Source organism: Carassius carassius, chromosome 41 (genome assembly GCF_963082965.1).
Source record: "Carassius carassius chromosome 41, fCarCar2.1, whole genome shotgun sequence".
NCBI classification, from domain to species: domain Eukaryota; kingdom Metazoa; phylum Chordata; class Actinopteri; order Cypriniformes; family Cyprinidae; genus Carassius; species Carassius carassius.
Window position 1 is genome coordinate 1,119,910 of NC_081795.1, and position 17,086 is coordinate 1,136,995.

General features: G+C 35.4%; 3 protein-coding genes across 3 annotated transcripts in view; all 3 read left to right on the top strand.

Annotated features, from left to right (window-relative positions):
- Positions 1-834: 834 nt before the first annotated feature.
- LOC132123145 (splicing regulatory glutamine/lysine-rich protein 1-like) lies at positions 835-3,414 on the top strand. Its single transcript, XM_059533698.1, has 4 exons — positions 835-966; positions 1,048-1,208; positions 1,891-2,076; positions 2,878-3,414. The coding sequence occupies exons 1-4, from the start codon at positions 945-947 to the stop codon at positions 2,881-2,883; spliced, it is 375 nt and encodes a 124-aa protein (XP_059389681.1). The 5' UTR covers positions 835-944; the 3' UTR covers positions 2,884-3,414.
- A 463-nt stretch (positions 3,415-3,877) lies between these two features.
- Positions 3,878-6,341, top strand: LOC132123156 (uncharacterized). Its single transcript, XM_059533717.1, has 4 exons — positions 3,878-4,031; positions 4,118-4,218; positions 4,659-4,787; positions 6,096-6,341. Exons 1-4 carry the CDS (start codon positions 4,010-4,012, stop codon positions 6,099-6,101), a joined length of 258 nt encoding a protein of 85 aa, XP_059389700.1. The 5' UTR covers positions 3,878-4,009; the 3' UTR covers positions 6,102-6,341.
- Positions 6,342-8,368: 2,027 nt separating this feature from the next.
- LOC132123352 (immunoglobulin superfamily member 11-like) overlaps positions 8,369-17,086 on the top strand; it is a 92,996-nt gene continuing 84,278 nt past the window's right edge. The window contains exon 1 of the mRNA XM_059533905.1: positions 8,369-8,906. Within this exon, the coding sequence (XP_059389888.1) occupies positions 8,846-8,906 (61 nt within the window). The 5' untranslated portion in view covers positions 8,369-8,845. The remainder of the gene's footprint in view (positions 8,907-17,086) is intronic.

A 17,086-nucleotide genomic window follows, 5' to 3' on the forward strand; every position in this document is an offset into this window, starting at 1 on the left:
AAAAGTTTTAAGGACATTGTCCATATTAACATAGTGCTAGTAATAGTTTGGAAAATTTTGTCAATGTGTGTGTTTGCATGCATACATTTTTACTGTGATTATTAAGAAGATGACTTGCTGAATACCAATAAAACGTTATATTACTTTATTAAAAAGTAATGGCTGTGCATTTTTCAGCATATTTGACTATGTCTTTGTTAAATACTTTAGTACATACAAGCATGCTTGTTCTGTTGTTAACCTATATATGAAAATATGAAACATATGTAGATAACTATAAAATATCAGAAATGTGTTGTATGCATACTGCATGAGCAATTATATGTGCAATATATTTATACACATAAAGTACCACATCTTATCACATGTACATTACTGAATATGCAAATGCATATATTATATATTTTTTTAAATGTATGAAAGCTGCAATTCCTTATGTAGCGTATTATTCAATATATTGTAATATTTTAAAACAATATATTATTTGTCTATTTTCAATACACCGTTAAATAATGCATACAACATATAGTTTATTTGCATAAGTGTTGTTTTCGCGAAAAAAAAAATCCGGCTTAAACTCACAATTGCGGGGGGAAAAAGTTAATAATTCAGAGGAAAAAATAAAAGTCGAGGGGGGGGGGGGCAATTGCAAGATATAAAGTCAGAATTGTAAGTGGATATTGTTCTGTTTTTAGTAAGATAACTTGTTAAATGTGTTTACACTACACTGGTTGATTAATTAATATTCATGAGCCAAACCTTCGCTAATTCTGTCTTTCAGCCAATCAGCTTGGGCGAACGTAACGTCACGTAATGAATATTAATGAGGCAAGTCCTGCCACAAGCATCAGCTGTTCTGTCGCTCTGGGAGGATCCCTGTGAAACACTGATGTTGATGATAAATACTGCTGTCATCTCGATCAGATCACATTCACTGCTTCATCATGGACTTCGATCTGGGCTCAGGTAAACAGATGCAGAACTTATGAAGCGGAAAACACACATTGGTTGATTTCTGAGAGAAACTCTATTCCTGTTTTTGACCAGCTGCTGAGGGTGATGAGGTGAAGAAGCAGGAGGGCAGCGAGGTGGAGGGGATCTTTGGGTTCGGAAAAAAGGATAAAGATAAAGATAAAGACCAAGAAGAGAAAGATAAAGATAAAGAGTGCAAGGATAAGGGCAAGGACAAAGAGAGTGACAAGGCAAAGGTAAGAATATTTAATCATGATAGTGAATGAAAGTTTACTAATACAAAAAAAAAAATGTTTCTGTGTGACATTTCATAATGTTATTGTTAGTTTAATGTTATATTGATTTTAATACTAAAGACTTGTCGCAGATACACATAAAAATAAAGATTACAATTATTGTCAGGGATAAAAAAGTATCAGATTTTGCATATAAGAGGGTTGTTATTGCTAACTAAAAACTGAAACTAAAACTTAAATAAAGAAAATCACATAAAAAATGACTAAAACTTTCAAATTTAAATGAAAATGACAACTCTATAAACAAACTAACAAAATAAATATATGAATAAAAACTATAATGTATCTCACTGATACTACATAAATCCATCTCAGTGTTAATAATCAGATTTTCTTATTAAATTAAAAAGTTTGCTGTGATCTTTATTTTTTAACCGCTTCCACTCCCAACACTTTTCATTTAAAGCCACTTTTCGGTCCCCTGATGTGTGTATATAATCCGATCACAGAAGGAAAGTGGATTGCGAATGGTGTTTTGTGTTGAACCCGGAAGACTCCTTTGAAGAGCTCAGAAATGTCGTTTAGCCCTCGAGGGGTTAATAATAACGTAAAATGAGAGATGTTACTACATGCCGGTTTGTAGAATGTGATGCATGATCCTGTTTTATGAACGCTTTTACAGAGTGATTGCAAAGAAAAGGATAAAGACAAAGAGTGCAAAGACAAAGAGAAGGACAAGTGCAAAGACAAGGAAAAGAAGAAGAATAAAGACCACAAAAAGGAGCACGGACACGGTCATGGACACGGTCACGGACGTGGACGTGGACGTGGACGTGGACACAGATCGTCCTCTTCATCCAGTGATGAGGTAACTTTGTGCTTTTGCTTTGAATTAAGAATCACTTAATCAAAACACGCCTGTTGTAATTCATCATTTACTGATTCTGAAGGTTTTGTGGGACACAGGAGATCTAAACCGTATGATTTTTGGTCTTTTTGGTGCAGTTTGGTGTCAAAGTTTGCATTAAGAGCTGGTCGTTCTTTATTTAAATAACTCTAAGGATGGTGTTTCTCAAAACCATCTGCTCTTGAGGTGTGGTGCACACTTACAGTTGTAAAGATGCGATAGGGCACATGCTTCATTCTTATGTTTAGAGTTCAGAACAAAAGACTCAAATGAATCATTTTGATGATTCGATTGGATCAGCTACGTTGAATGCTATTCTTCATAAACACAGTAAACTTTCTTCCTAGTTGACTCTGACCTAGTTGATTTTTTTGCATGAATTATGTTTCATTTTCCTCACTCTCACATAATGTAAAACAACTCTGGCCTGTCTAAATCTGCTTAAAATCTCCTGGTTAAAGTCGAGTGCTTTCATAGACTGACTGTAGTATAGTCTGTGGTGGATCTGCCCCTGTAATGCAGACAAACTGGTTTATTTGTTGAAGAGAGGACAACAAATATGCTTGAAAGATTTATTAGGAACCAAATGCATGACCAAAAATCATAGTTAAATGTATGAGCTGTGTTTCTCAAATCATTTCTGTAAAGCACTTTATCTATATTATTATTATTAGTTCCATTTCTTCTGTAGAGCAAGGACTATTAGATATGATGTTTTTCATAGAAAACCATAAGTTGACGTTGTTCTCTCTGTGTTTGCAGAACTAAAGCTGAAGACGGAAGACATGAGGGTGACTGGGGCAAGTTGTCACATGGGGGAAATGCCTTAAGGACTTTATCTCAGTAACTGTGAGGTTTTGAGTAAAAAAAAAAACTAAAAAAAATCAAATTGCAGAAATTAATGCATACAAATACAGTGTTTTATATGTTGTTTTTAAACACCTAGTTGCACCATTTTTCTTAATTTAGGATAATATATTTTATAAATTCTGTCCTACAAATTAATATTCCAGTACTATTATATTTTAATATATAAATGCAAGCTGTAACATGTTTTTTTTTATGTCTATGGCTTTTTTTTCTCACATTTTTTCCAGTTTGTTTTACTGTTAAAGATGTTAAATAGCCTGTAGTACATTTTTGATATTATATTATGGAAAACGTATCTATGTCAGTTAGTATGTCATATTACAAATAACGTTTTACTCATAACAGATTTATCCCTTATACTGTGACAACATGCCCCGCTAAAGGTCAAAACGTCAGCAGAACATGTTTAATTTGTGGCTGTTTTTGATAAGAAGATTTGTGACAACAGAAAAAACTGACTTTTCAAAATAAACTCAAATAAAATAAACTTTGTTGGTACAAAAAGTCAACATGGACTCTTTTATTTACAGTACAATACACGCTATATTGAACATACTGTAAAATGCTTTATTTTTATTATTTATTATTATTTTATAATAATATGATCGATGTGTGCATTTTTATAACAAAATGCACATTTTAAAAAAAGACTATAATTTACAGACTATAATATTACATAATAAACCCACATAAGGCACCTAACACCGCGACACATACAGTATATAGGCGTGGATTTATTGATGTTGAAGTAGTGGAGAACAGATTCTTCCGTCAATGCACACCTGACGTAATCACCTGAACGTCCGCCCAATCACATTACCTCATTAATATTCATGAGCCATGCCGTGCGCTTATTCGCCAACTACCTATCGCTCACGCACAAGCGTCTGCCGTTCAGCGAATCAGATAACCCGACTGGGTGAACGTCAGGTTGCGTAATTAATATTCATGAGACAACCCCTTCTTGCTGGAAACAGGTCTTACACAAGCGTCGACCAGAGTCTGAAAACTAAACTGGTTCACCATGGACTTCGATCTGAGCGCAGGTACACTGCTGCAAAGCTGATTTAACACTTTATTGTTGAATTAAATCAAAAAACGCTGTTTTTATTCACTCTCTCTGCTTCTCCAGCTGTTGGAGATGATGAGGTGAAGAAGTCGCAGGACAAACAGGTGGAAGGGATCTTTGGGGTCGGAAAGAAGGATAAAGACAAAGGAAAGAGCAAAGACAAGGCAAACATGTTTATTCATAATAATCGAATCGGAAAACACAATGACAGAAGCCTCTAGTAGATGCATTTGTGTTGTGATTGAATGGTTGCCTTATGATCTTATGAGTGTTACACTTGACCAGGTGAACAGGAAGTGGAAAATATCCGATAGCCCTGGATAACTTTGCATGTGGAGATAATGTTGATAATTGTAATCATCTTTCTGTCTGTCTGTCTAAAACATCTTCAGTTCAAGGCTTTAAGTTCTTGTTTCTCAGCAGCCCATCCACAGTATATGTTTACACTTTTGGTCATTTTTCATAAAGGAACAAACTGTTTGATGTGTCCCGTCCCAACTTCCTGTTTAAATAGGAAATATGAGTGTTCATCACGGACGTAATGATGTGACCGTCTGCTGATCAATGCAATGATATTTAGTTTTCATTTGTTAATTGTTTTCAGAGTCATGATAAGGATAAACACAAAGAACACAAAGATAAAGAACATAAAGGCAAAGACAAGAAGAAGAAGAAGGACAAGGAACACAAGAAGAAGAGCGGTGGCAAGTCCTCCTCTTCCTCCAGCGATTCGGTAATTATTATTACTTTTTTAACACTGTTTTAATGCATGTACTGTATTAATGCAATCTGAATGTATCAAGGTGTGGATCAGGAGTGTGTCATTGTCATTTATTAGCATCATGTCTGTGAGGGCTGTGGACAGACTGTGATCATTAATGAAGGCAGCAGGGTTGGGCTTCATAAACGCTGTGATAGTGGCGTCTCGTAAAACCGCTTGACCTCCAGGTGTGGTCCATCTGAGACATGATTCTTCAGGGTCTCCTGGACTTTATTCCCGTCCCACACAGCATACCAGCAGCTAGACGTCACTTATCACACATTTGGAGACACATCTGCTGAGGAATTTCCAAGAAACAGCTTTATTTAGACACAGAGGGATATGATCTCTGTGGAAACACATTCAACAATACACTTGAACTCTGTTTTAAGCAAAACAATAACCTGTTTAATGAGTATAGATAAGGACAGTGAGGGGAAAGCAAATCCTGGTTATCACTGTAACACACCGACTTCTATATGGAAAATAGTTCAAAGAGATTATTATTATTTTATTTATTATAGATGATTAATTTTTTTTTTAAATACAATTATTTTTTATAATAAACTACATTTATTTATATATTATATGTTTATTTTAATAAATAATATTATGAAAAAAACTCGAATGCGAAATAATAAATTATTTAATTTATCCTTAAAGCAATAACTCTTCAAAAATGTGAATTGTTCTTTTTTTTAATACATTTAAATTTATTATATATTATTTTATTTATCCTTAAATCAGCAACGCTTCAAAAAAAATAATTTTGTCATTTTCTACAATTATATAACATTTTATTATATATTAAGCAATAACTCCTCAAAAATGTCAATTTCTGTTCTAATATTTTTCATTTTATTTATTTGAATTTTATTTTATTTACTAATCTTAACTACTTTCTAAAATGTAAATTTTTGTCGTCATTTATTCACCCTCATGCCATTCCAAACCCATATGACTTTGGTTATCTTTTGTCAAATGACTGATCACGACACGTCAGGTTTGTAAAATCATAGGATAAAACACCATCCAGTTTCCTTCCTTATAAAGCTTTGATATTCTTCCTTACATCTGCTGTTTTGTTCCACTGAAGAAAACAAATCAACGGTTTGGAATAACACAGGGTTGCATAAATAATATATATTTCTGAAGTTATTTATTAAATAATTTTAAAAAACAATGTATTTCAGCAGAGCTTGTATAATAAGGGTTTAAGTTTAGTAGGATTCTTGTAGGAATCTAAAGGTTAACATTTGTCTTTCTCTCTTTTTTTTGTAGGACTGAAGCAAGACTGAAGATTCATCAGATACCTATAGAAACATCATGTAATAAAAAAAATATTTTATATATTTTTTTAAATGCAATCAATCTGTAGTTTTCATTAAGTGAGCTGTAATTGCAAACTTCCACAAGGTGGCGCTACTTACATGTCAAATCTTCAATGAAACACTGGACTAAAGAGCACTATCAGCTATTTTTGTAAAACTGTTTGCTGGTTTAATAAATTTTGATGTTAGAAATATATATATATTGTCTCATATTAACTTTCCGTGGTTGCTGGTTAGTGAACTATCAGTGCTTTTATAAATCTTGGCCGGTTTGATGCACAAATAAAAGCCATATTTGAATAAATGTATGTGTTTAGCAATCATTTTAAAGCATTCAACACAAATTAATTGATATATATTGTCAGAACCATGCGTTATCTAGTAACTAAGGTTAATTCTCAATGATTTTCACCATGACCAATCAAAAACTCTTAATAGTATCTTTTTCTAAACAGCACGCTTATGCAAATGCATGGTTGATTTTGAAGGTTTCAGCACAGATCTGTCTTGTTTGAGCACGATTTGTTTGCTAATTCATCTATGTTTGAGCACGGCACAGATAATTCATCTGAACAGCAGGGACGAATCGCAGGCTGCTTCCAAACACTGTTTTGGACGTTTATTGCTGAGCTGAAGACAACTGTAAGCCAGAGATAAGAGAAGAGGGCGATTGTTGCGGCAGAAGAGAGGGATATTTCTCTCTGTCCATCAGACTGTGACAGTCTTTCTCTCTTATTCTGTGCCAAATCCACCATGGTGCAATTCTTTTTCAGCCACCCCCTGTCAATCTTTCACATGCATATTTCATCAAACGCACTGAAGATGCTGAAAGGAGGAATTTGGCTTGTTTCGTCCGTTTGAGATGTTCGGTGCGGTCGGGTCAGAGATCTGAACATCAGCAGAAACCTCTGCACGTTTCTCACAGAAGAGGGATGTACATGCAAAGAAGTTTCATTTAGAGGTGTGTGAGGAGTTACTTAGCCGTAGTTTGAGGACAGACAAAAGAACTAAATCAGACAAAGTCAGGTTAAATTGCGTCCAGGAAAAAAATTAGAAACTGCACATAAAATAAATGTTGAATTCTTTAAGGGTTAATAGTCATTATTATATTCCAAGTTATGTGTGTGTTTGGAGAACAGTGTAAAATAAGTAATGTGCTATAACAATAGGAAAATAAAGGAGTAAATAATAAAAGGAAAGCAATTATTTTTTGTTTAAATTTAGTCATTGTTTACATTATTATTTTCTTTTTTTAACTTTATTTGCTGTATTTTTTATATATATGTATTTATTTGTTCATTAATTGTTATATTTATTTTTAGACATATTAGACTTTTTTTTACATTTTTTTTCATATTTTCTTCATTTTTAAATCTATTTTCAATAAAATTGCTTTATATTTTATTTTAATTTTTATATTTTTTTTATATCACAATTTGTTATATTTATTAATTTCCTGAAATGTACATATTTATTTTAATTAAATTTAGTCATTTATTTTATTACTTATTTCCTTAATTATTTTCAATATTTACTTTTAATTTATTTCAGTTTTTAACTTTTCTATTCTTTTATTTGTACATTATTGTACCTATATTGTTTATTTCCACATGTAATTAAATCCAGATTAATTTATACATTTGTTTATTTTTATAAAAAATAGAAATGCTATTTTAACATAGATAGTAACAGTATGTGTGTTTAGCTTGTTCTGGATGATAGACAGGTGTTTTATTGATTCTATCTCTAAACAGGTTTATTGATCAGTTAGTTTATTGATTGTATAACTAATTCGAGTGTAATGACTATAGACTCAGAGTGTACATAATGACTGTACATTACTGAAAACTGTAAAATAATGCGGCTACAGGAAAATTAAGAACATTTTATTATTTTTATTTATTCTCACAAATATAGTATAACTTGTTTGTATGGTGTACAAAATAAATATGATATACGATAAAAAATAAACGCGTAAACCTCTTGAAAGGACACTTTAAAAACTGCCTCATTACTAAAACTGGTTTATTAATGTGCCAAAAAAATCCACAATTAAAATTTTTAAATGTTAAAATCTTTGTCTGTTTAAAAATATAAATCCGTTTATCTAAAAACACTAAAAGTCTTCTACTTTTCCTGTCTGTTCACTTTCGTGTCATTCCTGCGCGCACCTGACGCGCGGTCACACCGGGGCGCGGCGCCGCAGTGCGCGCGCTACCACCTTTTCGCGCCAGAGGAGGGCACAGTTACCTTGAGCGTGGACTGGCGTCAGCGGTCTCCAGGCAACAGGCCATCCGTCAGTCAGTCAAGTTTCTCAGTCGGAGCGGAGAGAGGCGGCAGCGGCGTCGGTCATGGCCCTCTCACGGATCCGGTGCTCGTTTGTCTGGTTCACCGTGAACGGTGTGTGAACACACCTCTGTATTGTGCTGAAGAACTGAACCGGACGCCCTGGTACCGACCGAACCGGACGCGTTCACGCGGATTCCGACGCGAACGAGTTCTCTGAGGGGATTTTACGCGCCGATTTAATTTCACTAGTTTTTTAGTTTTACATGTAACATTAATCGTTGAAATATATATAAAATGCTTTTGATTTTATTAATGTGTTTGATTTTAAGAGACAATTACTTTCCCACCCCTAAACTGGAGAAAATCTGACTGACTTTGAACTTCATAACGCAACGACTTTCCCTCGGAAAAATGCTGAAATTTCATAATTCTGATCTATGGATTGCTTGGCTGGTCTTCATTTGTGTTAATGGTAAGTTTTATTATTATTATTATTATTGTTATTATTCATGTACACTTGTTTTTTCAGTTCTTATTTATGCCGCGAATCGTTTTGTGTACTACCGTTAGTACCTGTGACGTCACCCAATCCTATATTTACAAGAAATGTAAACAGAGTTTTTGGTGTAGTTCAACATTGGAGGTGTTTGAGAAGGTTTGACAGCTGTCATGTGAAGATGTGACGTTTTTGCGTAACGTTATATCTCTCTGTGTGTGTTACACACCAAAAATCCTCATCAAATGTAGTGTAATATCTGAAAAATCAGTTGTTTTCAGATGCTCACTCATACACATATACACACCTATTCTGCTGCTGGTTGATTGCTTGCACATTTTTGGCACCCAAAATCAAGTCTCCTTTATTTATATAGCGCTTTATAAAACTCTGATTGTGTCAAAGCAGCTTTAACAGTGTCAAACAGGAAGATAGTTTGTCAATAATGTGAGAGGGTGATAACAAAGAGTCATTTTTTTCAGCTGAAGTGCAGCTGTTGTGTGTGTGTGTTCTGAACAACAAAAAGCCTGATGCTGAGAAATTGTGAGTGGGTCATGATCATGGATGGGAAGCGGAGACATCGGGCCGAGGACTGGTGGATGGACGGGCCAGACAGCACAGGTCTGAGAGCCGTAATCCAACCAGATTATGAAGAGCACTGCTCCACGTGACGCTTGTGACAGTCAGATGCACGTACACTTACACACACACTCGCATACTTTCATTGTACCATCCTCTGTGGGATTCAGGTGATATTTGTTTGCATATGTTTGCCCACACAAGGGACAGACATATGCAGGAAGCTCTGCGATTGCATGTTCATCTAGACCAGCATATTGGATGCATCTGGTCCTTCTGTTCTTTGGAATTTCAAAAGGCTCTGTTAAACCCATTTGAAGTCTATTTTTCAGAAAGGATGGAGTTTTGTTCATGCAAAACATTGTCTGCGTCCGAATATGCATTCATCCGTAGTTGTACAGTATGCAGTAAGCAACTCCTTTTGCATGGGAGTACACATTATAGTAAAAGCAAATAAACAGTTTTGCCATTAAAGGTATCTTTACTCATCTGATTAAAAGCTGCTCAAAGTTCAGTGTAAAGACACATAAAAGCCAGATTAAATAATGCATGCTCAGACCCAAATTGCTGTGGAAAAGCATTTATGCCACCTCTGAGAAGCATTTAGTCTACGTTAAGACACCTAAGCAGTGGCGGACTGGGACAGTAAATCAGGCCGGGAATTAGACTGTGGATGGGCAAAATAATCAAATGGAGTATCAAGAAGTATCAAGGCATTCACTGTCTCTATCATCTTGCCATTAATCCCCCTCTCTCTCACTCTGTACATTGAGTTTCTCTGCAATATGAAATAAGCACTTTCAATAATCTATATTAATTATGCAGGCATCAATTGTATGTCCCAATGATCACAGTCCTACTACTGATAACCTTATAAATCATAAAAGCACATATTTTTATGTGAGTAAAAAAATGAGTATATTCATGTTTAGTTTTGCTAATAGCTTAAACTTTAGCTGAAGGTTCCTGCTCTGACTCAAAAGTTGAACTGTCCCCCATCTCTTGTTCAACAGCAGGAGCACTAGCAGGACTATTGCTACTGTTGCTTCCTTCGTCACCTTCAAAATAAATAAGCATTGTACACTAGGCTACATAAATAGAAAATCAATTTCTGGTCAAATTAATTTTTTTGGCACTAAAAAAATACTGTATCTTCATATGTAAAACAGTGTGCTAGTTTATCATTAAGATGCTCTTTTAAAACATCTATCATTATATACATGTTTTATATATATATATATATATATATATATATATATATATATATATATATATATATATATATATATATATAATTTGTTTTTTAATAGATTTTATCTATTGTAAGTCGCTTTGAATGAAAGCGTCCGTCTGCCAAATGATTATGTAAATATTAGGGTGGAACAGTTCAACTTTTTCACGGTTTGGTTTAGAGTCACGGTTTCGGTATAGTTGTATGTGCTATGTTTATGGAAAAACTATACTTTCAAAATATATATATATATTATCATATTATTAAGGATATTCTAACTACAAGCAACAGCACAAATAAATACAATAGAGTAATGATACAAATAAAATAAACTGACTTTCATATATGTCTTGCATTAGTTTTTAGGTACAGAAATTACATAAAGTAATAAAATGTAAAACAGCATTGCATTTTGGACTATAAATTAAAGATTATTCTTTATTAAAGTAAAAAAGCTTTTTAATCAAGAGCAGTGAGTGATTTATTGGTTGTTGCTGTTCGATTAATATAAAGACTGTCACTTTAAGAGAATGCACTGATACAGTGTTCGTATTAGTATTGAACAGGAGTCAATGATTAGTAGAGGTTTTTTCATCGCTGTTGTTGTAATGTCTGGGAATCCAGAATGCGCATGAATCAACAGAAACATATATTATTTGAACCCTGTTTGTTTTACGTGTTATTTATTGTAAACAATATTACAGATGCTTTGTCAGATTTAAGTTGAACAGCAGTCCCCGCGCGTGTCGAACCGTGTGTGGTGAACTGAACAGTTCGGTTTTTTCAGTAAACCATAGTAAATATAAATGTAATTCTGAACGACCTGCTCACTTACTGGCGAGCATGGCTGGGATTTTGCAGCAACTTGCTGCAAGTCTGTGTCCAGGGCTTTTCTCCTTTTTATACATTGCGTCTCTGCTCCTCCTCTGCGTTTACGCTCCATTTTTTTGCGCGATTTTCTAAGATAAAGCCTGCCTATAGCTAATTAGGCAGTGCTTCGCTGATGTTCGGTCATGTGGTGGTGTCATTTTCACCTCGAGATCGCCTGATTCGTAGATTCATAAGACCGTCAAAAATTCGCAGTTGCAGCGGCAGCCGGCAGGCCAGAATGACCGTCAGGCCAACGGGAAATGTCCCAGTGCTCCCAATGGCCAGTCCTCCCCTGCACCTAAGCTAAATGCCACTTCGGAAGCGTTTCTGTACCGCCTTTGCAATGTAAATTTCGCATTAAAGTTCATTCTGCACTTCTGCACTAGGGTTGTGCCGATAGGCGATAGTATCGTGTATCGACGATCGTCAGAGATATCGACATAAGCAGATTTCTCAGTCGATAATCAAGACATATTAGGCTCATTTTCCTATTAATGTATTAGATTATAATAATAATAACTATTATTTTTATTTTTATTAGGCTGCTTATTATAATTAGGCTATCAAACTGCCCAGTTATTTCACTTCAGCACCGCATTTCACATACACACACACACACATACACACACAGCGAGCGCAGGAGGATTAGAGCCTGTAGTCACTGAAATTGTCCGCTTTGACTCATAAATCCATGAGATGAAAGAGATAGAAAACGAGGAGTTGGTGTCCCACACATTTAATGGCTGGTATACGGCAACGCGCTCTTCTCATACATGAGAGATTAACTCTTTCTTGGCGTCACAAATAAAGTAAAGACAAAATAATTAACAAGGCGGCAGAGCGAATTTATCATCCATAGTGCATGGTTCTCACGTAGTCCTTCTCTTAAAGACTGATCACTTAACTTATAAAACACACTATGTGGTGATGACGTAGAAGGACTACGTGAGAACCACTATGGATAATAAATTCAATCTGCCGCCAAGTTATTATTTTCATGCACTCCGCACTATAATGTGATGCATGCAAAATACATAGTTTCGGCCGTTACAAAGTCTCCATCCACAAACAGACGTACATGGTCTGCAGATAAAAGGTATTTCATTGAACTTTAACAAGTAATCTGAACGGCCTTTATATGTGTAATATATTAAACGAGCCCTCACTAACTGAGTTTTAATGCCACAGTTATGTTAGACTGCATCTCATTCTTGTTTCTGTGGCGGTGCGTCAGACTCGTCATGAGGCGCGCGGTCCGGAGCGCTGTATGACTGATGCATCAGTTCAACTCAACTTACTCCAAATATATGAACTTACCTGTTTTAAATACTTTATATTTAACGTGTTCGTTTATGCCCAATAGTAGTGTTAAACTGCTGGACTCTAAATGAAATCTGCTATTGATTTTCACCGTTGACTGATTTTGCAGAACATTTAGACTGATAACTTCCGTGCGCAGATACGGACGCGCGATATGACAGTTGCGTCCGACTATGTATGAACTAGCTGTTTTAAATACAGTATTTTTATATTTAACGTTAGTTTATCGGTATGTTTGAAAGTACATTTTTTCGATTATTGGTGATTCCATAGGCCTCTCTCGCGCACCTGCGCGGTTTAAAACACTCAATAGTTATGATTTGACAAAAACAAAGAGTCTCTCTCTAGCTCCACCCATCCACGATAATATCGTGTATCGTCGATCTCACAGGCTGACGATATGACGATCTGAAAAATGACCATATCGCCCAACACTATTCTGCACAATGATTTTTGCACAATGCAGCTTCCCTTAAAAATCAAACCAAACTGAAACTTTAAAACTTTACAGACGAATCAGATTTCATTTTGTATTTACATTGATTTTGTTGTCGAATAGGTTTCCCAATCCAAGACTGTATTGTTTGTACACACTTTATTGTTAATTTTTTTTTAACTTTCAGAAAGCAGCTTTACACAATAAGATGCTATTAAAGAGAAATATTGTTTGATATAATAATACTGCACAGTGGACTTTAAGAGAGAGTGATTATTAATATAAACGCTTTACATATAACTGCCCGGAAGTGAGTATTTTATTACCAATATGAGTGCTGATCAGTGTTATTTCAGTAAGATTGAAGTGGTGTTATATTTTTTTTCATTACATTTAGAGTTTTATTTAAAAATATAAATGTAGTTAAAGTTTTTTTTTACTTTTTTTAAATTTTATCTTTATTTTAATCTTTTATTTTTCATTCTTTTTTTTATTCCAGTTGTGGTTTTAGTTACTTTAGTGGATCAAGCTGAAATAAATATAAAATAGAAGTGTTTCTTTGGCAACTAGTGGGAAAAAAGTTTTTATTTTATTTCATTTACTGTTTATTTCACACAAAATTATGAAAATGTTTATGGTTTTAGTTTTAATTGTAATAAGCGTCACTTTGAGAATGATGCTTAGTCTTGCAAAAAATGTAACTTTTTTTGTACCATTTACTTTTTTTTAATTGGCCTAATTCAGTCTCTAAGTAACATCGTTCCTCTCTCTGTAAAGCATGTTGACATTAAACAGATGAGATAACAGCCCTGGATGTGTACATCAGTTCAGACCGCTCTCATTAATACATGCATGTTTGTGATAGCGTTTGCTGGTACATCCTTGTAGGGACTCCACTGAACAAGTACACAGCGTTGTCATCTCCGGGGCTTGGGTCCATTTACAGAGCACTTCCAGGTGTTTAGTTCTATTCAGGAGCGGCTCCTTGAGTGAGATTCACTTTAAACTGTGGTTGTAAAGTGTCTTGATAGCCGGGGCAACGGGTCGGGTTCTGGTGAAACCCTGTGTTTTTGTCCCATGGAGGCCTGTGTGTGTGGCTTTATGGATGTTGTTGTCAGAAGCTGGGGCGTCTTCCAGAGCTCGCTGTGTTTCCTGTGCCGCTGTCACTGTCAGTTTAGAAACATGTCTCTGCACATGATCACCGGATCTTCAGTCATTAATTTTGCATCTTCTGCCATTAGGAAATGGCCAGGCAGCACGAAGGAAGGGCCATGGAGAGGCACCTCGAGGGCATGTGAGGGAAAAATGCTAGACTGAACTTTAAAAAGAAAAGTAAATAGATTGATGGAGACTGAGTTATGCACTGCCACTGACCAAGTTGTCATCTGAGGCCTGAGCTGAAATGAATGATTTGTTACAGTGTTTTGAAGGAGAGAGAGAGAGGGACGGAGGTTTCCCTGTGCTTGAGTAATCATTGTATCGCTCTGCCTCAGGCTTCAGGAACCACAGCACCGAACTGATCAATTCTGCCAATTAAAGTTCATCTGAAGCGGTGCTGCACTTTTTGACCCTGTGCTGAATGCAAGCTTGAAAATCAAACCAAACTGAATTAACATAAAAATTGATTTCTTATATAAAGTTTGCAGATTGTTTCTCAAGGATAGGAATGAAGTAGAATTAGGGAGAATTTTTTTATTTTTTTTTTTAGCAGTAATTTTGTCTGATTTGAGTTTAATATCTTGTAAAAGAGATTTTAATCTCAATGAGTTTTACCTGGTTAAATAAAGGATAAATAAATACAAAATTCTTAGCAGTTTTATATATATATATATATATATATATATATATATATATAATATATATATATATATATATATATATATATATATATATATATATATATATATATATATATATATACAGTACAGACCAAAAGTTTGGACACACCTTCTAATTCAAAGAGTTTTCTTTATTTTCATGACTATGAAAATTGTAGATTCACACTGAAGGCATCAAAACTATGAATTAACACATGTGGAATTATATATGGAATTATATACATAACAAAAAGTGTGAAACAACTGGAAATATGTCATATTGTAGGTAGGGCTGTGACGGTTGCCAAGACAACCATGTCACCGCGGTGGTCGTTTGCTACCGCGGTTGTCTACTGCCACCCGGGGTAGTGCACGTGACGTCACAAACTCTATAGCAAGCATAATACAAAGTTTTGTATATAAGTGTAATAACTGTAATAGTTGCAAATTCTAAGTCTATGGTAATTAACAAATTACCTCAAACACAGCGTTTCCTTTAGATTGGAAAATACAGTTTATGCATTCAGCAAATTAATTTAGTGTTGGGCGATGGATCTTGTTGGGAAAGCAAATACTGCATCACCGATCTGAAGTCATCTGCATTCATGTCACCCATCAGCGTTTGCACAAGTTCTCGTGATCGCAAACGCTGGCTGGTCAGGTACGGTGAGGCTTTCTCCAAACTGGCCAAATACAAACGAGACAGCGATAAATAAAAGATGGTAACAAGAAATATGCCAACGGATTCCTATTTCAAAGAGAGCGCGTGCAGATGAGGAGTTAGCTACTGAGCTCGCTTGGTGGCGGAAAAGTAAACCGGACGCAACACAACCGCGTTGCGACAGGTTTAGTCTGTCTAGTGTTTATACAGGACATTTGAACTCCGTGTCAGTACCTCACAGACCGGACGGGGATTTATCATGTCGTGTTGTGCTGCATCCAGTTTAGCATCACTGATTATGATGAGTATTTTGTCGCACTGCGTCGCTCGCGTCCGTTAGACAGGGTGTATTTAACTTTCTTATTTAGGCTACTTTCTTGTAGCCTAAATAAGCATTATTTCTTTGATATTTATTTTAGTGTTTTGCAGGCGGCTTTCACTGACAGAAGTGCTCAAATAAACACGAACTGACGAGTTAAATAGGATGTGTTAGATGAGTGATTTCTAGACGTGCATACATATAAATATATTCTGTATATAATATATATAAAATATATTACATGCATGCACAGTTTAAGTCAGCTTTAATCACCCTTTTTTGGTAATTCCATGAATTAACTGACCACGACACTGCTTGCATATTAGTTTATTTTGCAGTGAATGGCCATCCCTGCCCCTACGTTAAACTGGAAAAAAATGATCGCCTTCGTTAACGAGCAAATTTTGACACTAATGTTATATATTTATTTATTTATTATTATTTAGGTTTTTTTTTCAAACACCGTGCCACCGGCGGTTGTTGGTCCATGACTACCGCGCTGTTAAAAATCTGCCACCGTCACAGCCCTAATTGTAGGTTCTTCAAAGTAGCCACCTTTTGCTTTGATTACTGCTTTGAACACTTTTGGCATTCTCTTGATGAGCTTCAAGAGGTAGTCACCTGAAATGGTCTTCCAACAGTCTTGAAGGAGTTCCCCGAGAGATACTTGGCACTTGTTGGCCCTTTTGCCTTCTGTCTGCGGTCCAGCTCACCCCTAAACCATCTGGATTGGGTTCAGGTCCGGTGACTGTGGAGGCCAGGTCATCTGGCGCAGCACCCCATCACTTTCCTTCTTGGTCAAATAGCCCTTGATGCCTTCAGTGTGACTCTACAATTTTCATAGTCATGAAAATAAAGAAAACTCTTTGAATGAGAAGGTGTGTCCAAACTTTTGGTCTGTACTGTATATGTAGCATAAATAT